The sequence below is a fragment of the Aedes albopictus genome, chromosome 1, assembly GCF_035046485.1.
Source record: "Aedes albopictus strain Foshan chromosome 1, AalbF5, whole genome shotgun sequence".
Lineage (NCBI taxonomy): Eukaryota > Metazoa > Arthropoda > Insecta > Diptera > Culicidae > Aedes > Aedes albopictus.
The window spans coordinates 194,079,858-194,103,685 of NC_085136.1; the positions used below are offsets into that span (position 1 = coordinate 194,079,858).

Genomic DNA, 23,828 nt, shown 5'->3' on the forward strand with positions numbered 1-23,828 from the left:
TTAATACACAGTCATTTGAAACATCTATAGCGGTCTGTATGTATTCGATTTTTACCAGGTTAGCGATATTTTCCAATTCTACACCCAACGAATATCGTCTGACGTTCACTCTGAGGAAATGCAGGTTGCCAGCTCAACTTCCCGAAGTAGTGCAACATCGCTGCATCCCATATGTCTGCAATCGAGTAGTTTATACTTAATGTTCGCCGTCGTTTGTTGGCTTCTAGGAGTACACTGCAGACTACAACGAAACCCATAAAATTTAAGCAATTAGGTATAAAGTATCGAAGATAGCGGCGATAGTAGGATAACCCACCATCACAAAGAGATCGATACTCAGTAACACTGCGTTCTCTATGTACATTTTCATTGCAGATTTCCTCGTACCTTTGAATCATTTTCCTCTTAGTTGTAGAGATAGAAAAAAAAAACACTCAAACAAGAGCTCAATTTTGTAGCTTTCGGACAACGATCTATCACTCATCAAACAATTCAGAACGAAACTCAGATTGACTTACAGTAAAATTAGACAGCTACAGAAAAAGTCTCTTGAAAAAGACTCGACACTGTTAAATGAAGCAGTTTAGATTAATGTGTCACTACCATTCTCCTCTTTTAATAATTCACCATGTCATTCTCTGGAGAACTTGTAGTAAATGACTTTGTACAGTAAACTAGAACCCATTTAATTCCGAGTACGTGTTCCAAAAGTAATCGAAAAATTGAGATTCGTTGCACCACATTTTAATTACACTCATTCTTCGTAACTCCCAACCGACATCCATTTATACATCAACCATGGCTTGAATCTAGGAAAAAAAAAAAAGTTTGCTCAGTCCATCGATTTTCAAGGCTCATTGATCGAACTAATTATTGTTTTTAGTGTCATGTGGTTGATCAATGGTGAATTTTTACCTAGAAAAAGTGATGCCGAAACATGCCTTTGAAGCATGTTGGACTGCATACAAATTTGCCAAAAATAATGTGAATAACGATGTTACACAAAGTTTTCTTCTTGTCCGCGACATTTGATTTGCAAAAGTATGAAGCTTTAATTTGTAAAAAATAACAAGGCACTACAACCATTCAGCATGAATGCTGAAGCGAAAAAAAAGTCCGATTCTGTATATGAATGTGTGTGATCAAGCTTTGCTTTGATTTCGTGAAAATTAATCCGATCGAAGGGCTAACATAAGTTTTAGGACAAAAATTAAAAAAAAAATCGAAGTAGAAATAGACGTAGGAAAAGTCTGATCGTTACTTTCATCTTTTTTATTCTCACCGCTGATAGGATTTGTTTTCAGCACCAGTATCATGCCAGATGTACTTGTTACTACTTTCAGTCTTGAGCACCCATGGTGGTGCAGAAGGCCGAATTGAAAGATCTCCATCCTGGGCGATTGCCAGCCATCACCTTGACCTGTGGCCAGGCTAAATTTCTGTCGACTTCCTTTATACTCATATTGAGGCTGCGCCGTCATGAGCCTCTGGGTCTGCCTTTGCTGCGATGTCCTGCTGGATTCCAATCTAACGCATGTTAACGCAAGGTTAAAGATTTCGTTCCCGCTCCCACGTAAAGTGTGGCCGACAAAATCTCCACTTTCGCTCCCGAATTTCTGTCGCTATCGGCTTTATATTACATCGACGATAGAGCCCACGAATTATATATCGCAGACACCTTTTGATGAACACCTGCAGCCGTTGAGCGTTCTCCACTGATACATACCAAGTTTCAATTGCGTGCAGCAGCACAGATTGCACATTCGAGTTAAAAATTCAGATTTTGGCGCGTCGACTAATCTGATTGTTTATTTCATACATCAGCCAGATCGAAGTCATTTAGGTGCTCCATGGTAATGGGCTGCCACTGCTACCCATGATTTGGTTCACGATCAATCGCATCTACAAGGATCTCGTCACCTCGGTCGATAGCTTTTTCGTAATCAATGTACACCAAGTAGAGAGATACTTGGAAATCATCGATTTGCTCCAAGATGATAGGAAACGTGACAATGTGGTCCATACAGGATCATCCGGCACGGAATCCTGCTTGCTGCCGCCGGAAAGTTGCGTCAATCTTCTTCTGTATGCGGTTAAGGATCACTCTGCAGAGGACTTTGAGAACGATGCACAGCAACATGGTACATCGCCAATTATCGCATACAGTCAGGTCGCCCTTTTTGAATACCTTTACCACAGACAAACAGACGTAACACTTGCGAAATTTACATCGACCACGCTTTTAACGATCCTTTTAAATGTTCATAGTTGTGGCTTCCACAACCAGAAGCTCGCGCATCGTTTTTCTATGCGTTTGACGTTTCACACTAGCGCCTTCTGTTGACGATATTGCACAATACAGTGACTCGTACAACTTTTCCACCAGGTGATGGTAGTGCGAACTGGTCGATGGATTTCCATGAAAATCGTTCAAGATGTTACGTCTGTTTGTCTGTGCCTTTACTAAGACGCCTTACATCCAGTCGACCGGAAATGTTGCGGTTTCCCATATGTTGCAGAATAGTTGATACAGCAGTTGTGCAGATACTACGGGGCCGGCTGTTTCTATCTCCTGCAATGATGGAACTTCGGTGTTGACACGGGTAATGCGTCCAACCATTGGTGGATCATGCTGAGTTGTAGGTGACGTGGCCGACACTTGAAAAAGGTTTCCAAAGTGCTCTAACCAGCGTTTCAGCTGGTCAGCCGGGTCCGTCAATAGATGTCCAGATGTGTCTTTCACGGGCATCGTAGGATTCACCTTAGCCCCACAAGGGTGACGTGAAACATTGAAGAAGAGACGAATGTCGTCGGTATTTCCGGCTTTCGTGCCTTCGTCGGCTTCGGCTAGGGAGTCCGCTCATGCTCGTTTGTCCAGTCGAGCGTTTCACTTAAGAGTCGAATATCGCTACGGGCTACTGCTTTGGCTCCTCGTGTTTTCGCTCACTCTATCGCGGCTGTCATCTATGATCCTGTGATCTGTAATATAGCTTCCGGTGGAGAAGCATATCGTACTCAGCCGCTGGATGCCAGAACAAACGTTGTTTGAGCCGCATCTCCTTGGTGCACAGATGTTCGGGACGTACCTCCTCAATCTAGCTGAAGTCAGAAGGACAACGGTGCCTCGGCTGCACTACCAGCTAAACACATAACTCTTAGTTGGCGGTCTTTGTCATCGCTTGACCCGTGGAAGTATAAGGTAAGAACTTGTGAGGATCAGAGCTATGTTGGACGCTCACCTTATCGACTCACCTTTTTGCAGCCAGCTGGCTATGATGCTGTCATCCTTTGGTTCGTCCTCGGCAGAGTTATTGTCAGGGTGGCGATCTTCATGACCGCTTAGTTGTACTATCTGGAAACAGTCTAGACCAGGATCACTCGGATTAGACCAACCTTGCCTATCACGGATTAGGCGATCCATTTTAATGGTCTTTATTGCAGTGGTCAAGTGGTCGCTTGTCCCATGTAGTCCAATTGCTTACAACGCCAGTGGTCTTGAGCCGACTTCTTCATCTCCCTCAAACGCGAGAATCGTTTCAGATTGATTCGATCAGATCGAGCTCAGGGATAGTCGCGAGAGGTTCACAAGGGACAAGGGAATACGTTGGAGTGAGGGTGGAACGATCGTCAGGAGAATCTGTAAGCGGAGAGAGAGAAGATAAAAACTGAAGGACAAAGATGGTCTTGAGCTGGCCCACGGTGAATAAGCGATTGACAATAATGCGACGGTAGTGGTGCTTGAAGGACTTGATTCCTGCCTCCCTGATACCGCTGAAGTGCGGTGATCGCTCCAGGCTTAAGCGACAATTGATTCTACTCTCCAGGCAAAAGTTTTTCCAGTCCACGGACCGGAATTTTAAGCGATACTTTTCTCGCATCGCGCGGAATTCTCGGTCTGCCTCGACAAAAGCAGTCACTTTGTTACAGTGTAGTTCGAGCACTTGACCGTGACATGCTATATTGCGAATAACGACGTCGCTAACATGAACGTGCAAACGACAGATCGGCGACTACTTCGAGATGCACGGCTTCCAAGCACACGAAAAACCCGACCTATGTAATGATCGAGGAGTGCAATAATCTGCTGTGGACTGGCCAAAATAGTTGACGGATTGTAGCGAGCGTGAGCGTTGAACAGCAATGAAGTTTTCGGGTATGGCTGGGTTGGGCGATGAGCAATCTGAGCCGGTGATCAGCTGCGTGAAGAATCGAGTAACGAGTATCATATAGTATCATATAGTAACGAATCGAGTAACGAGTATCATATAGCCATATATCATATAGTATCATTAGTATCATGTTTGCTAATCATTCTCAGAGCCGGTGTCAACCGAATTGATCCATGAACAGCTCTATGTTCTTGAGTGGTGATTTCGATGTTGCAGTCGTGGATGGGACGCTTTAAGGCAGCGTCCATTTATTACGTAACGTTAAAATTGGCATTTTTAGACCCCCCTCCCCGCTCCGTAACGCTTTTTTGTAAGAAACCCCGAAAATTTTTGTATGGACCGTAACGCTCGGCCATACTCCCCTCCTCCCCCTAGAGCGTTACGTAATTTGTGAACGGCGCCTAAGCGCTGTGGCAGTGATGAACTTCAGCATGGAAGGACGCTAGCAGGTCTTGTCGTAAATACGAGAATATTGAGCGCCTGTTACCCTTCCTCTGGAGCTTTGTTTTATGGGAAAATCTGTAGCATCGTGCTACGACACGGGTTGGCTTGGATAGATCCGTGAATCGTTAGCGCAGTGTAGGGTCGACGGTGGTGCATGACTGGGCAGTGGGCAGGCTCCTTGCTGCCCAGGAAGTTGGAATCCGGCATGTCCAATATCGAAACCACACACTTAGGCCTACTGCCGACGGGCTCTTCAAGGAAACTCTGTCTGGTCTGCTGGATTCATTTCCGACAGAACGTGCTTCCAATCGCAGTCCTATGAGGCGTTAAATTTCCGCAATCCGGTTTGAGACGACAACCTTCCAGACACCTGCGCCTTAATATAGTGAAACACGATGCTGGAATCGACCCAAAGCGTAGGAGGTTTGACGAAGCTCGTTGTTTACCGGAGGTTTTTGGCAAGCTGGCTGCCGAGTAGAGCGCTGCATAAGTTCAGACGAGAGATGGATTGCCTTTGTAGTTGAGCAACGCATGACTTGGCTGTCAGCAGATGGCTATGGAACTGTCCGAGCTCGTCACGGGAAACGACGTATATACAGCATCCATATGAGACTTCCGAAGCAACAATTCAGACTGTATTGGCGGTTTTCACATGGAGAGTACCTGTAGCTTGTCTGTTCTGAGCGGTGCTCTTAGGGATGTTCTGTTGGTCGTCCTATGACTAGTGTTCTGCCCAAAGGACTTGAACAAACATCTTCGATTTCATCACTACGGGTCCCAGAAGGCCAAGCGCATTGAATGGTCGCTACATCTTGGGTACGACGTCTCGTTTAGTTGCGACATCCACTGGCAACAGAGTTGGAATCTTGAACTGACTGGGGAAACCAGTGAAGTCACAAAGTCTTTTCCTCCGGACAGAGAGCGATCAATTTCTAGTTCTAGTTTGGTTTTCCACAACTGACGAGAAACGCTGGCGCTGGTGAGAAAAGGGCATTGTTAGTTGCCCATTCTCGTAAGACGAAGTCTGCTTGGTGCAACATGTCCATCAATTGCCGAAAGGTTTCGGGGAGCTCAACTTGGTCGTCGGCGCCACTGCACGTCTACGTATGTTCCTTTGTTGATGACAGATAACGCCAATGGAAGGCGATCTGTAGTTAGGGAAGCTGTTGAGGCCGTAGGTCTTTTTCTCCGGAAAAGAATCTACAAATACTTCCGATCACCTTGATGCTCCCAGATCATCTTCTCAGCGTTAGCGGTCGTGGCGCTTGTACCGAGGAAGACGTAGGTACGTTGAGTACGGTAGAGTACAGAGCTTCCAGTCAACACACGATCGTATATGATGTTGAATAGGATGCTAAAGTGGAGGCGATATGCGTACACTTTACACGCGGTTGAATGGAAGCCGGTGCGTATATGGCCTCCACTTCAGCAGCCTATTCAACGTCATTTACGACTTTGTGTTAGCTGGGCTGGCTGCGCTGTTGATCTAATGTACTGGATTTCGTTGAGCGATAACCTTGTAGAGCTTCGACAGTATCCATCAAACCCTAGTCGTGTCTTCGTAGTGGAACTCTCAGGGTGCTACATAGCATGGTATGGTGAGCCATCATCGACAGCGAACTTCTTCTCCATGGGCTGGATAGGACAGAGTGTATCATAAGTGCTCCGAGTCGCCGAGTATTGGAAACATTTTCTCTCGCAGCTGTAGACGGAAGATGTACCTTTCATCCGCATTTCGTCCAACACGGTTTACTGAAAATGATCCTGGATTTCCCGAAAGCGGGTCCCCTATCTTGGGATCGCCACCTATAGATCGAGAGCTGGATCTGATATCTTCCCGCAAAAAATGTTGGTTCTCTAGCACGGTTTTATGCACAAGCGGGCAGGCAGCGGCGACAGAAATTTGCTAGTGTTCTAGTAACGGTGGAACTGACTGATGTTGAGCTGGAAATCAGTCATCGTTGTGCATACCGTCCATCGTTGCGTTTATCAGTCTAAACAGCTTCCCAGAAAAGCCGTTTGGAAAGCTCTTGAAAACGACGAACAGCGGATGTCTTGGGACCTGATATTAAGGGTGGAAGATTTGCTTTTCGGTGAAAATCTGATCCGTTGTCGAGCGGCCGTCGATCAAACCGGCTTGATATGGTATCTTTAATTTCCCCAGTTGGAGAGTTGGATCATTTCCCCCCTCTCTTCTATACAGACGTAGTCATTTCTTTCGTTGTCATGGTCTCCCCGGCCTGCGTTATTCATGTCATTCAGGTTCTCATCGGAATACTGTTTCCACCTCATTCACGCTCATCCGCCAATATGGTTTGCGTCCTTATTCCTGCCCATTTCAACCTGTAGACGAAGCTGGTGTGGGATATGTGGAGTTTCTAGTGGAACTTATATATTTCTTGGTTAAACATTAAGTCCGTCATTGATCGGCTCTCTCAAAAACCAGTCTGGTATTCGCCGACGAAGGACTCCTCAAGTGGTCTCAGTCTGTTGACCAGGACACGTAATAGTATCTTGTACGGGTAACATATCTGTAATTTGTACACTCTACTCTGTGTCATTCGAATAAAGAGCGAGCAAGGAGTTCAAATTAACGGAGATGATTAGGCGCGGTGGCAAATATGCATACGTTTAAACGCTTAAATCGATTCATTCCCATGAAAGGCATGTTTTCTCGTTCTCCCCTACAACATATACCAGAGGTTCCCAAACTTTTTGCTATCGCGGCGCCTTTTGAAAAGTTCGAAAATGTCACGGCGCACCAACAACTTTTAACAAAGATTTTTTATCATTTTAACTCTTTCAGTTCAAAATTTCAAATACAAATTGTAAAAAAAATCCGTCTATGTTATGCTTTCTTCAAATCTGAAATAAAGGTTCTTAAAATGAATTGTTTTAACGAAAATTACTTGAAGATTCACAGAACTTTACAAACAAAATATTTTGTGTGGATATTTTCATAATGAAGCATCCTGAAATTTGGAAAAAATGGATATAAAAATAGATCATCTAGAACCTGTCTGGACAACTGTTTAATAATTTCTGCATCTCAAAGAACATTTTTAGAATCCCGCAATTCAAAAACTTGGTAAAAATCCAAAACTTTTATTAGGATATCGCAAGTTCTGTAAAACATTAGAAGACTATGGAATATTTATTTTTTAAAGTGGAGATATGACAACGCCAAACCTCAAGTACAAATCTGAAGGTCTGAATGTTGATTTGCACTGCAAAGTTAATCAATAAGCTATCACCAACAAGAAACTTATCGATCATCTTTTCAGCGCAAACCGTGGTTTTCTAATTTGTGCACTTGAAAATTCAAGGTTTCGTCAAATATTTACCTCAATTAAAATTTTGGAAGAGGAAAACTCCCTTTGCGTGACTTTCTTTTTCGAAGTCTTCCTCAAGAAGACAAGGATTTGGAATTGAATTATAAAAGGTTGGGAGGCGACACTAGTTTTACTAAATAAATCAAAATATATAAAAGGTGTATCATGTTTTGAAAAATTAGAGTTTGATCCATTGGTTTTGATTCAAGATCCTGCGGCGCACCTGAAGAATGTTCGCGGCGCACCAGGGCGCCGCGGCGCACAGTTTGGGAAGCACTGACATATACTATTGAAGCATGTTTTTGTAAGCTTATGTTGCGAATGGCTGAAAATATCACACGTGCTGCTGCCAGCTGAAAACGTTATCATGATGAAACGACCAATGCAATGTCCTCACTCCACAGTCCAGAAGCACGAACAACAACAATCTTCCCACACGTGTGTCGTATCCTAGTTATTTCAACCTCCTATGAAGAGGAACGCTGCAAAATTTTGGCACCTTCGCTTACTTGCGTACATCTAATGAAGGAGTCTCGCCCAGAAATCCATGGTGTTAGTGGAACAAAACATCAAAACAAAATTTTCAACAATAGTCAGATGATGTATACATCTTCGCATATCGTGTAAGCTCAAACAAAGCCGTTTACACGGTCTTGTGAGGGCGGCAGGATTTGAAGCGAAATATTAATTTCGCCAGAATAGAATTCAGCGTAACTGAGGACTAAATCTGTTTCATTCTGGGCATTATGCTCCAACTCGGCTAAAATCTAACGATTAAAGGGATTGTAACGAACAGACTATAGATAGGCTTCGTTTCGAAATGCTTTTGCATATTTTGTAAATAGTCATCGTATCTCGTGAATAAAACAACATTCTTAAGCTGTGTATTGTTGTTTTACACATGAGTGGGGCAGCAAAAATGTTCACTTGCCATGTTTCAAATGACTGTTTGAAAGATTTTCGGAAATGTTTGATTTATTACAAGTGAACATTATTCTGAAAAATTCAGTACAGTACATTTACAAGATAGAACAATCTCACAGTTAATTAAAAATAATTTAGTTAGATAAATTTTCATTCCCTCAAGAATAGCCAAATTAGTTTTGATTTAGGTCAATCGAAATACCAGTTTAAACAGTTCTTTTTTTTTTTGATTTCCCAACAAAGAAACTTCAAAATGTTTGTTCTGTATAACTTAAAATATTTCAAAAATCTTTCAACTGTCACAAACACAAACATAAAAATCTTAAGTCGGAACAACCATTTTAATGAGTTGTTGACGAAACAACGGTGGGATGAGAAAAAGTCCAAAAATATTGTACATTGAAAACACATGCAGCGAAGCAAACATGACCGAAGTCAAAAAGTGTGATCACTTTTTTGTACATATTGGTATACATAATTCGTCTACAACAAAAGCAACTTAGATATTAAGTATCTGTGGTACTGTGAAATAAAAAATAGGATTAAATGGAATCAAACTGCATAATGATAAGACGTAAGCATAGAATGACATAAGTGAAGCAACCCGCAGTGGAAACAACCCAACAATCGCATTTGAAAGGATAATGAAACGCTTATTTTTCGTTTTTGTTCCACTGTAGAAAAAAAGAAAAGAATAAAAAATAACAGTCACAGAATATGCAGACGACAAAAGCAACAACTTACAAGACATAATTAAGACTTTTTTATATGGATGTACCTTCAAGACAGAATGCAAAAGAAAACATTTAACAACTAAGACAAATTGACGAAGAAGGAAATATGAATGCGATCATTCGTGCAGACGAGGACATACAGCACGTATAGTTATTCAAGATATTTAAAACAAAATATTGATTAGCTATCAGTCATAAGGCAATTTAAAAAATATATTAAGTCATAAGATGAATGAAACAGTCATGAGCCAATATGGAAAAGAGATGCAAAGATAAAAATCAAATCATAAAGATGTCTACACTGTCGGCAGCACGATACTGTTGCCAAACAAGTATGATATAGCGGTAAGCAGAGAAGAAAAAAAAATAACAAGAAGCATTGGAGTATGATATGAATATTGGTGATAAATACATTTCAAAATTAAAATCAAACAAGTTGTTCATTCTATTTGCTCCGAAAAATCATTGAATCAGCTTGTTATATCACATTTTCAATGAGGTAGGTATTACACAGTATCAGCAGATTCATTCAACATTTTTTCGGATTACCACTCACTAAACTCTCAAGAAAATGTTTCCAAAAAAGAATAATAAAAAAAGTGTACACAACAATGGGATTCGAACCTAGAACAGTGCGAAACTCAATTACGACTTGCACCAACCTACTTAAGCACAATTAACATTTAACTCTGCACTTTTATGCTTCATTTCGACCAACATTAAACGAAACAGACCTTTGATGAAATTTCGTGCTTCGATTCCACTAAAACACTGAAACGCAAAGGGGCCGATCATAAACCACGTAGACTTTTTGGTGGAGTAGGGTCTCGCCAAAGTCTACGCTCCAAACAAATTTCTTTTTTTTTGTATGAACAAAAGTCTACGAGGGGGTAGGGGTCTGAGATGGCCAAAATTTGGTCTATCATGATGAGAATTTAGAATGCATATAGCTCCGATATAGTTATGCATTGCTTGGTCATTGTGTTTGTTTCGATCCCCTCTTCTCAAATCTATTAGGGAGAATATTCAACAGTTAAGCCTCAGCCTAAAGAAAATAATTGGGCTGTAATACTTTTCAACAAAAAACATCATAAAACTCAAATTCAATCTACCATTATACCCAATCAAACGCCAGTGTGTCTGAAAGAGTCGATACTCTGCGTTCTAATCTCTCCTCCACTAGAAGAAATCATCAAAGCCCAGCTCACATGAAAGCTTTTCAATTGTTTCCCATCATTTTGTTTTCCCATTTTCCTGTTCATTGAGTTTTTCGTCTGTCGCCCAATAATCGCACTCGAGAAGGAAGGACGATTTCATTTTCCCTTTAAATTTCATCAAAGGAGTTGTACACAGTAGCTGCCTGCGTCTCATTCAATAACGTCTCGCTTTCTCCTTTTTTCGCTGAAAAAAGGCTATTGTAACGATACACTTCTGCGCCCGCTGCTTTTTCCCCGAACATGGTAGCATGCCTATGCCGGCTTCTATAAACAGTGATATGTGCACGAAGTAATCGCGATGAACTCCGTCTCTACTTTTGTTCAACTTTTTGTTTGTGCTGTTTACCATTCTGAGAAGCAAAAACGAGCCGAAATTTGAATTTGAATTTAAATTAGGTGCGCCTCCGTCGTCGTCATCGCATGTGACAAATCCGTCTTAGTTGGCATTTTATCATGAATTGGAGATGATCTTACCGGTGCGCGGCCGTGATCATGTTTACATCCACAAGAAAATATGTACATCGCCAGAATCTGATTTGACACGCTGGAGAAAGGATGCAATTCGTGCTTGACTTTCACATGAAGAAACGAATTTTCTTTTCAGTTGATACACAAAAAGTGAATCGAACGAACGAATATACATACCTCATAAAATCCCACTTATCACTGAAATCTCGCAAGATTTACCTTCTATGACGATAAACGCTTGAACACAGTTTAGCGTTAGTTCTTGATTTTTGTGATAAACGGGCGTGCAATCTTGATGACACAGAGTTTTGGTTGCAGTTCGATCATCACAAGGTAGTGGTCAGAGTCGATGATATAGGTCATGAAATTAACGTGTCAACGTTATGATTTCAATGAGTTTGCGCAATTCAGATCCCATTGTGATCCACTAGCCTCTGCCCAGCAACTCCTATCCCTACCTCCTCGCGGTACTGGCCGAAAACTATGAGCATCCTTAGGAAAGATCAGGTAACCAACCCCGGTGGGAACTTTGTCATAGGCTGACAGGGAAGAAGGGGTTTGCTTCGGAAAACTTGAGCGTCTGTTCTCCAGGAGGAGCAGCTCACAACAGCGTCTGATCCCCATGTTAGGGGCGGCTGATCTTCGTCCGAGTCCCAGGGAAGGACTCTAAGTCCAACTGTGTACTATGGTCCTCCGGAAAGTAGGGGGTTGGTGTCAGCCAGCCGTAAAACACCATTGTAACGGAAATTTAGCAACAGAATAATACGAACCGAGGCCAACGGCAACGATCCCAGAGAACAAAAACGACTTCCGATTGGAAACTCGGTACGTGGAACTGCCGATCTTTCAACTTCATTGGGAGCACCCGCATACTCGCCAATCTACTGAAGGACCGCGGGTTCGGCATCGTAGCGCTGCAGGAGGTGTGTTGAACAGGATCCATGGTGCGAACGTTTAGAGGTAGTCGTACCATCTACCAGAACTGCGGCAACACGCGCGAGCTGGGAACAACTTTCATCGTGATGGGTGATATGCAGAGGCGCGTGATCGGTTGGTGGTCGATCGACGACAGAATGTGCAAGTTGAGGATCAAGGGCCGATTCTTCAACTTCAGCAAAATAAACGTGCACAGCTCACACTCCGGAAGCACTGATGATGACAAGGACGCATTTTACGCGCAGCTCGAACGCGAGTACGATCGCTGCCCAAGCAACGACGTCAAGATCATCATAGGAGATTTAAACGCTCAGGTAGGTCAGGAGGAGGAATTCAGACCGACGATCGGTAAGTTCAACACCCACCAGCAAACGAACGAAAACGGCCTACGACTCATTGATTTCGCCGACTCCAAAAATATAGCCACACGTAGCACCTTTTTCCAACACAGCCTCCCTTACACCTGGAGATCGCCACAGCAGCCGGAATCTCAAATCGACCACGTTCTGATTGACGGACGGCACTTCTCCGACATTATCGACGTCAGGACCCATCGTGGTGCCAACATCGACTCCGATCACTATCTGGTGATGGTCAAACTGCGCCTAAAACTCTCCGTCATCAACAATGTACGGTACCGTCGACCGCCACGGTACAACCTAGAGTGACTGAAACAACCGGATGTCGCCTCAGCATACGCGCAGAATCTCGAGACCGCGTTGCCAGACGAGGGCGAGCTCGATGAGGCCCCTCTAGAGGACTGCTGGAGTACAGTGAAAGCAGCTATCAATGACGCAACCGAGAACACCATCGGGTACGTGGAACGGAATCGACGGAACGAATGGTTCGACGAAGAGTGCAGAACGGTTTTGTTGGAGAAGAACGCAGCGAGGGCGGTAATGCTGCAGCAAGGGACTCGACAGAACATGGAACGTTACAAACAGAAGTGGAAACAGCAAACCCGCCTCTTCCGGGACAAAAAGCGCCGCCTGAAAGAAGCGGAGTGCGAAGAAATGGAACTGCTGTGCCGTTCCAAAGAAACACGGAAGTTCTATCAGAAGCTCATCGCATCCCGCAACGGCTTCGTGTCGCGAGCCGAAATATGCAGGGATAAAGACGGAAGCCTTTTGACGGACGGACGTGGGGTGATCGAAAGGTGGAAGCAGCACTTCGATAAGCACCTGAACGACGTGGATAACGTAGGCATGGGAGCCCACGGCAACGGAGGAAACGACGACGCCAGTGCAGTGGAGGACGGAAATGAACCAACTCACACGCTGCGCTGAGGAAAGTTAAGGATGCCATTCACCAGCTCAAAACCAACAAAGCAGTTGGTAAGAATGGTATCGCAGCTGAACTCATCAAGATGGGCCCAGCAGAGTTGGCCACCTGTCTGCATCGGCTGATAGTCAGGATCTGGGAAACCGAACAGCTACCGAAGGAGTGGAAGGAAAGGGTAATTTGCCCCATACACAAGAAAGGTAACCATTTGGAATGTGAGAACTTCAGGGCGATCACTATTTTGAATGCTGCCTACAAAGTGCTATCCCAGATCATCTTCCGTCGTCTGTCACCTAAAACAAATGAGTTAGTGGGAAGTTATCAAGCCGGCTTCATCGACGGCCGGTCGACAACGGACCAGATCTTTACCGTACGGCAAATCCTCCAGAAATGCCGTGAATACCAGGTCCCAACGCTCCACCTGTTCATCGACTTCAAAGCGGCATACGACAGTATCGACTGCGCAGAGCTATGGAGAATCATGGACGAAAACGGCTGACCTGGGAAGCTGACTAGACTGATTAAAGCAACGATGGACGGTGTGCAAAACTGCGTAAGGGTTTCGGGTTAACTATCCAGTTCATTTGAATCTCGCCGGGGACTGCGACAAGGTGATGGACTCTCATGCCTACTCTTCAACATCGCTCTGGAAGGTATGGTGATGCGATGAGCCGGGCTCAACAGCCGGGGAACGATTTTCACAAAATCTGGTCAATTTGTGTGCTTTGCGGACGACTTGGACATTATTACAAGAACATTTGGAACGGTGTCAGAGCTGTACACCCGCCTGAAATGCGAAGCAGCAAAGGTCGGACTGGTGGTGAATGCCTCAAAAACAAAGTACATGCTGGTAGGCGGAACCGAACCCGACCGTATCCGTCTGGGTAGTAGTGTTACAATAGACGGGAATACTTTCGAGGTGGTGGAGGAATTCGTCTACCTCGGATCCTTACTGACGGCTGACAACAACGTGAGCCGTGATATCCGGAGGCGCAACATCAGCGGAAGTCGGGCCTACTACGGGCTCCAGAAGAAACTGCGGTCGAAAAAGATTCACCCACGCACCAAATGCACCATGTACAAAACGCTAATAAGACCGGTGATCCTCTACGGGCACGAGACATGGACCATACTCGAGGAGGACCTGCATGCACTTGTAGTTTTCGAGCGTCGCGTGCTAAGGACGAGCTTTGGCGGTGTGCAGGAGAACGGTGTGTGGCGGAGAAGGATGAACCACGAGCTCGCTGCACTTTACGGCGAACCCAGTATCCGGAAGGTGGCCAAAGCCGGAAGGATACGATGGGTAGGGCATGTTGCAAGACTGCCAGACAACAACCCCGCAAAGCTGGTGTTTGCAACTGATCCGGTTGGCACAAGAAGGCGTGGAGCGCAGAGAGCACGATAGGCGGACCAGGTGGAGCGTGACCTGGCGAGCATTGAGCGCGACCGAGGATGGAGAACGGCAGCCACAAACCGAGTATTGTGGCATAATATTGTTGATTATGTCTTGTCTTAAATGTGATGTTGAACAACTAAATGTATGTATGTGTGTATGCATGTATCAAGCTGTTAGAGCAGGCGCGACAGTCACATGTAATTTAGATACTTGAGCGTTATTTTAAATTGTTTTAAATGGGCTTCTCAATCACGAATTTAACTTCGTACGACAAAGTTTGCTTCCGCACGTAACAGATTGGCCAGCAGACTGAAATTTCGTAAACGAACCCGTGGCGCCCCAACATCCAACAAAGGCGGCGGCTGCAAGAACTAACATTTGTTTTAAGGGGGTTGACATCATCGACCATGGGAAAGCCCGGCTATCGAACACCTATATAGCCCAGTCAACCGATGATCGTATAAGATGTTGCATAAGATATCAAAGTGGAGGCGATATGTGCCTAAATAGAGGCATGCACGCTTATGGCCTCCACACTTAGAATAAATTACAGTATTCGGTGAAAAAAATCACCGAAACTGGTCTGTAAACAAGCAAACTACAGTATTACGGCGAAATCGATGAAATTGCAGGAGAAAATCGGTGAAATCTAAGAAATTACCGAAGAACCGGTGAAATCAGACAAATTTACAGGAGACCTGTGAATATTTTACCGAACAGATCGGTGATGGGATTATTTTACCGTACTACTGTAAAATGCGTTTGACAGCTACGCCGGCGGCTTCGAACATCAGTTCTATTACAATTTGCGCATCATCTCCAAGCAAGACTCTCTTGTCCAGTGGCAGCAAGTGTGGTTCCTGATCAGAAGGTCATGTATTCAATCCCATCATCGACGTTTTTTTATGAAAATATTGTTTTTTTGTGCTCGCATAAAATCACCGTAAATTTGTAAAATTTACCGTACGTTCAGTGATATTGAGAATTCATTTGTAAACAAACATACCGAACGTTCTGCGATTTTTACGGTAAATTTGTAAAAAGTACCGAACGTTCCGGTAATTTTGACAGATGCATTTTGCTGAGATTCGCAGTACGTTCGGTGGTTTGAAAAATCACCGAACTTTTTACCGTACGTTCAGCTGTTGAGATTGCGGTAAAATTTTACCGTAATCCGTCATTTTTTCTAAGTGTGTCCACTTTATCATTTTATGCAACATCTTATACGATTACTGGTTGTCTGGGAGGGCTCTAGGTGTCCGGCTAGTTGGTCGAACGCCTTTTGGCCGAATACCATCTGGAAGAATGGGTCGTTTGGCCGAATGTTGTTTGGCCGAATTATTATCAAAAGAATTCAGAGTAAGTTTTTGACATTCCAAATGCCAATATGATCATCACAAATGTATCCTTCTTTTAATCATGGGCTATTCTTTATAGTTCAGCCATTCAGAGATTAGTTGAAACTACCAACATTTCTTTGATATATGATATGAGAGTTATATGATGCGGAGAACAGGGGCATGGTCACTTAAGTTTAACGTTCATTTTTTAGGCCAAACGGTGTTCGGCCAAATGACATTCGGCCAAATGACTCTTTCGGCCAAATGGCGTTCGGCCAAATGACCCGGAATCAGGGCTCTGCCTTTATCAGCAATCCCAACAATCATGAACTCACTATCTTAACGGATGGTTCAAACGCACTATATTCAACGAACATCAGAAACAAATACAAAATAATGTAGAATCGATCATAGTTTTCACAGTTGCCGGCAACCAGATATGCGGAAACTTGCCCTGAGAATTGGATCCGGAACTGCATGGAAGTGACGATAGGGTAATCTTTGTCGCCCTAGCGGGAAGTAGCACCCCTATAGTACCTTCATGACGGCCAGGTGAAATTTCTTCCAGGCTGACTGGGCTAGTTTCCTTGTGCAGGTAACAACCCTCCGGGAAACATCTTGTGGTCATCGTTCCTGGATCAGATATACGGCAACCAATCTACACTAGAACAACCTTTAAGGGGAGAGGCGACATAATTCATCAGGCGTCACCCAACAACCGCGACATCCATCACCAATGTTGTCGTTTCTCTAGATCAGAGACAGCAGTTCAACATCGCTCTCATGATTGACGAACTAACCACAGGTAAGTCAGCCAGTTTGGATGATATAGCCAGTACACTCCGTAGGCTCCTCCGGATATCCGGACTGTGCAGACTGCAACTAGACCGCGGAGCATGTGCTCGAGTCATGGAGTAAAGATCGAGTATGCAGGAGATATGCGGTGGAGATATCACTCCTGACAACATTGTTGAAATATGTGTACGAGGGCAGACAAGTGGGATTCCGTTACTTCCACGGTTTCTCGAATGATACTTGAACTACAGAGAAAATGGTGAGCCTATCAACAGCAAATTGAGTTGACTCCCCTTCTCATCCAGGAACTTGAGTCCAAGGGGTAGTCTAAGGCGGTAGCTGGTGGAACACTTACCGTTAGTGATCTCATGTAAACCCCCTTCTCCATTATTGAAGTAATCCCTAACGGGCGTTCCGCGAAGGTAAGGAGGATAGAGAAAGAGGTTTTAGTGAGTTGAAACCCGCATAACCCGAGGAACCTTCTCTCGGATTTTTGATCAGCAGATTTCCTCTTTCTATAAAAAAAAATGGTTGGGGTCCCACAAACACCGGAAACAACTTCCGCCCGATAACCCTTACCGGCTACGTTTTTGACTAAACGCCTGTAAAATTGATGTCTTGTACATCACTTGGGAAGTGTACAAGATTGGACGATTGGAAAGTTCAGCGCCCACTACCTGACGAACGAAAACAGCCTACGCAGACTCATCATTTGTACAACTTTTTTTCAATACTGCAGCATCTCAGCACACAAAACAGCAAAACAATCACGTTCTGAGTGATCGACGGCATTATCGACGTCAGGACCTACCGTGGCGCTAACATCACTCAACAATGTACGGTACCAGCGATCGCCGCGGTAAAATCTTGAGTGACTGAGGCGCTAGTAGGATGTCGCCCCAGCATACTCGCAGGAGCTCGAGGCAGTACCAGCCGAGGGTGACCCCTCTAGAGGACGGCTAGAGTATAGCGGAAGCAGCAATCAACGACGCAGCTGAGAATACCATTGAGACTGAGACGCTCCAAAATCACCTAAGACGCTTACGTTACGCCTTAGTGACGTCTTTGAAACTCGCTTAAGATCCTGCGAAACTTTCTAAAATGCCTTCGAATTCCCCCTTAAATCCCCACGGACTCCATGTAATGCACCTAAGACCCTTAGAAACTCCCAAAAACACCTAGGTAAAGGCAATGCTTCTGAAACTAGTTAAATATGATATGCCTTCGAAATGATGATGATGATGATGATGATGATGGTCCCGCCACATACCCCTACAAAGGTTTGAGCTAGACGATATATCTTTAAGATAATTATTAATTATGATCAATGAAATCAGATTTGCAAACTAAGTACGGTCTGATTCTTTTCACAGATATAAACAACATTATAATTTGTCATACTGTACAGCAAAAACATAAATTTCGAAATACTGCTGCTCTCATCTACAGATGTTTGCAAGCGTTACTAGTGATCATGAAAGATCTGAAAATCAAAAATATTGCGAGGATTGATAACGTTCGCGCGATGTCAAAACAGTCGGCAATATTCTCATTCTCAAGAAATTCCCGACATTCAACTAGACAACTCACTACTAATCTACAGAATCCTTCAACAGTAGAAATATTCCATATGATAAATAAATACAAAAATGTCATTTATACCTGTCACCGCGCGCGAGACTCAAACTTTTGTAGACTACACAAAATAAGTTCAGTTAATAATACTACGTCAATAAATATAAAATCCATCATCATCATCGGGGCGACCATTATAGTTTGTTCGTGCCTCCTATTACAAAAATATAAATTGTCCACACAAAATATCCGTTGGTAAACTTCGTCAAGATACAAAATCTAGTCAAGAATAAAAAGTCAACAGAGTAGCTGTTCAAAAAGCAGCTTTTACGTGTGAAATACATAGTCTCTTAAACTGTGATAGAGTTACTGCGTTCGTGATGTGGTCAGGCATCGAATTGAAAACATTTATACCTTTATAATACAAGGAATTTTGTGAAGCACCATGCAAAAAGTGGGGTGTTCGTATTTGATCCGCGTTTCTAGTGTTATAACTATGAATGTCACTTCCTCTTTCAATTCGATCACACAAATATCTAGGCAACATACCATTCTTTAACTTAAAAATGAACACCAACGTTAGATAGACAATTCTTTGCTTCACTGACAGCCACTGAAGGGCGTCCAACAAAAAAGTTGAGGAAGTGAATCTGTGACATCTTAAAATCAATCGCATTATTTTATTTTGCAAACGCTGTAGCCTTGATATTTGTGTTTCATTAGCTAAAAACAAAATGGATGGACAGAACTCAATGTGTGGAGAAATGATTGATTTGTACAACTGTATTTTACTAGCAATAGTCAAATTGTTTTTTAATCGACATAGAATACCATACTTTTTGGCTATTTTCTTGATGACATTGTCGATGTGAGCGTCAAACTTTAGTCTGTCATCAATAATCACGCCAAGATATTTAATTTCGCGCACGCGATCAATTGTCTCACTATCAATTTCTACAGAGACTTCATAATTTACTCGATTCCGCGATATTACCATGAATTTAGTTTTACTTATGTTCAATTTCAACTGTTTGTACTTCAACCATTTACTCAGAGAACGTAAATCTGCATTCATTTGTGAAACGGCTTCCCCTAAATCTTTGGCTGCAATGAATATAACGGTATCATCAGCAAAAAGATTAATATCGCAAAATCGTAAGACTCGCCGCATGTCATTTATGTACATAATGAATAAAACGGGCCCTAATACACTCCCCTGTGGTACGCCAAGGCTGTTCGCCACGGGGCTCGAAATTGAATCATTGAAAGCAGTCCGTTGGGCTCTGTCACACAAATAGCTTTCGAACCATCTGTATGCAGAACCCGCAAATCCAAAGCGCTTTATTGTTTGCAACAACAAGGGCCGAGAAATTGTTTCAAAAGCGCGTTTCAGATCCAAAAAAACAGCAACAATCGTATCTTTGCGCTCTAATTTTTCTTTCCATTTTGCTAGCACCAGATTTAATGCGGTTTCACAGGAATGACCTTCCCGATATCCCGATTGTTCTGGTACCAGCAAATCAAAACTATTTAAATATGCTAACAGCTGGCCTTTAACAACAAGTTCTAAAATTTTCTCTAAAGTGTGCAACATGTTGATGGGACGAAACTCTTCGGCTTTAATCGTTCCAGCAACTTTTTGAATGGGAATCACTAATGATTCCTTCCAAACGTGCGGCACGTGCCCAGTTTGTAACGATTCATTAATTAGGTCCAGCAGATTGTGTCCGATGACATCAAAGCAATCCTGTATAACTCTCGCATTTACATTGTCTACGCCAGCCGTTTTGCCCATAGAAAAGCAAATATTTTTCAATTCTTCCAAAGTTATTGGGTGAAAAGATTCAAATCTACTGTTAATACTAATTGGCTGTTTTAATTCGTCAGGCTCATCTACTAATTCAATTGATTGATTAATAGATGAAACACTATCGACGAAATATTCATTAAATCTACACGCTATAACTTGTTCAGACTCTTCTAGTGTGCCGTTGAAGGTTATGGACCGCGGTTTACAATTACTAGGTTTTAACAAAGATTTCAAAATTTTCCATAACTCTTTGCTGTTGTTTTGATGATGATCAATTTTCCTCTGAATATACTCGCATCTAGTTTGTTTAACCAGTTGCGAGTATTTATTACGCACGACCTTGTACCTTTTCCAATTGCTATAATTTTCTCTTCTACGCCATTTTTTATACAGTTTGTCTCTATTGCGTTTAAGGCGCAAAAGATCCAAATTGTACCAGCTGTTCGAGTTTTTAATTGAAACTAATTTCTGTTCGACTAATTGATTGGTACAAGTTTTCAAGACGTCAGTTAAAACAGCTGATTTATGATCTAAAGAACCGCCGTTTGCATGAAAATCCACATGTCTTGCGACGAGACTCGAAACTGCTTGTTTCGAATATTTCTTCCAACACTTCAATTTCACAAGATCATTATCCTCGCTACTAGATTCGTTAATATTGATAACTAAAGTTTCATGGTCAGTAAGTTTTAAATCAGAATTTGCAACGACACTAACAGAATCAAAATTTGAATATACATGGTCAATCAAAGTTTTACTGTGTTGGGAAATACGCGTATAAACATTTACTGTCTGTTTCAAATTAAAAAAGTCAGCTAACCGTTTCAAATGATTCGAATTCGGATTGTCACACCAATTGATATTAAAATCTCCAGCAAGTATATTTAATTTACTATAATCTAAGAATACCTCAAGCCAGTTTTCTAAAATTTCAATAAATCGCTGGTCATTTGAACTGGGAGAGTGATATAAAACACCATAATTACCGATCCTCATGCCACGTACAACCGCAATGCCTAAGAACCAATTTCCTTCACAAACCTCGTTCAATTGAAGCTTGTATTGAACTGATTCTTTGACATAAATAGCAACTCCGCCAGTATGTCTCGAATGTGATACACAGGCAGCCACATTATATCCCGGAATACTATACTGATCAAAAGCATTTACATCAACAATATGCGTTTCAGACAGAAATACTAGATTTGGACGTTTTTCTTCTACAATCTGACGTAATTCTACGTAGTTTGTAGTTAACCCGGCTATATTCAAATATAAAATATCAAAAAGATTCACATTGCTTCTGGAACTTGGTTGCTATTCATTGAAATGTAGGCTGCTCTTTTTCCTATTGTACAACCTCTTGAAAACTTCACATTCATGACTGAATGCACCGTGGTTATCGTCCAAGTTCATGTTACGCTCTACATTGACCTTTTTACAGTTTATACATTTCAAAACGGTTGCCGTACATTCGGATGTCTTGTGACTTCCACTGCATCTAGAGCATGCTTCACAATTTTTGCAATTCATACTCATATGCCCGAATTCTCCACATTTGAAACATCTTAAAACATAAATTCGCCCCAAAAACCACTCGGTTTCCATGTAACACATCTGAGACCCTCAGAAACCCACGAAAACGCCTACGTAACGCCTTTGAAACTTGCCAAAAACCTTTGAAGCTTTCTGAAATGCCTTTAAAATCTAAAGAAAATGTAGTTACATGGAAAAAATTAAAGAAGACCCTGCTAGCAAAGTCATTACATTTTGGCTAAAATATAAACGACTCATAAGAAAGTGATCATTCTTCATAAATAATTCCAAAAGTCCCAGTGAAGAAACAGGGGTGTAAGCAGTAATAAATAACAAAATTTCCATAAACAAATAAAAATATGCATAAATAAATCAAAAGTTTCCATAAATAATTGATTTTTGAGCAATTAAAAACGTAAAAAATGCAATGAATAATTCAACTGTTGCAATAAAAAAAGCCATTTTTCCCACCAAATAACTTCGAATTTTCCATAAATAAATCCGATTTTTCCATAATAAATTAGAAAATTCACAATAAAAAAATATCGAAAAAGCAATAAATAATTCGAAAAGTGCAATAAACAAAAATATAAATTATCAATAAATGTCAAAAAACGAGCAATAAACGTAAGTGAATTTTGAGCCAAAAAACTATGTAGACCATGCGGCGAAGCCGCATAGAGGATTGAGGAACTGAGGCGGCAGAAGGCCGCCGAAGTTTCCGATATCCGATGCACCGCAACTGCATCGATTCGGTTCTAGGCAAACCACAGATCCATGAATTTGCCCGGTATAATGCAAACATAGATGTTATCCCTTTTTTAGGTCCGACGAGCGATAGCAAGTTCGGACAGCAATCAATTGCTCGGTAAATTGCAATCATAGTTACGCAAGCTGTTCAGTCGTTTCAGTCATATAAGTGCGATTCAGCATTTCACTGTCTCATACTTTCCTGCATTTGTTTTCCATGGGTAATTTCGTCATTTTTTATTGCATTTTTTGAATTTTATATTGCTTTTTCGATATTTTTTTATTGTGAACTTTCTAATTTATTATGGAAAAATCGGATTTATTTATGGAAAATTCGAAGTTATTTGGTGGGAAAAATGGCTTTTTTTATTGCAACAGTTGATTTATTCATTGCATTTTTGACGTTTTTAATTGCTCAAAAATCAATTATTTATGGAAACTTTTTATTTATTTATGCATTTTTTTATTTGTTTATGGAACTTTTGTTATTTATTACTGCTTACACCCCTGTTTCTTCACTGGGATTTTTAGAATTATTTATGGGAAAATTTGTATTTATTATGGAACGTTTAATTGTCTGCCATTACATTTTACAGTACCAGACAATTACGTGCTAAGGTATAAAGTTATGTGTTGCTCTAGAATCATCTAGGCATCTGAAATAATGCTTGAAGATCAAAAACGCCTCGAAGAATGTCAATTCGAACCAGTCAACCGTGTTTGATTCGATTGAACAATTCCAAAGATTCGTTCCGAAAACATCACGGCAAGCAGAGCAGACGCAGCGCAGGTCGCACCAAACTGAATAAAAGCAGTGGCAGCTACATTTTCAACGATTCGGATCAAACTTTTAATGATTCTCCCTTATTTTTTAACTTTTCTGCCCGGCAGCCTAAAGCAAGAAGGATTTGTAACGCTTTTTGCCCCAAAAAGGCTTTTCTCAACCGATTCGTCTTTTTCCAATGCACGGTGCAGTTTTCTTCCGAAAACACGAGCGGCAGCTGTCACGTTATCCCACTTGCACCTCGCGCTTCACCTACTTTGCGTCACATGACTGCTGCTGCTGGTGGTGGGTCCCGAGGACTCGAGGAGAACTGGTGTCCGTCCCTTGCCAGACGGAT

The 23,828-nt window shown here is 42.2% G+C and overlaps 1 protein-coding gene across 1 annotated transcript in view; it reads left to right on the plus strand.

Moving 5' to 3' along the window:
* Positions 1–10,032, plus strand: part of LOC115263783 (neurotrimin) — an 866,784-nt gene extending 856,752 nt beyond the window's left edge. The window contains exon 11 of the mRNA XM_062846064.1: positions 59–10,032. Coding sequence (XP_062702048.1) covers positions 59–259 — 201 coding nt within the window. The 3' untranslated portion in view covers positions 260–10,032. The remainder of the gene's footprint in view (positions 1–58) is intronic.
* The last annotated feature ends 13,796 nt before the right edge of the window (positions 10,033–23,828 follow it).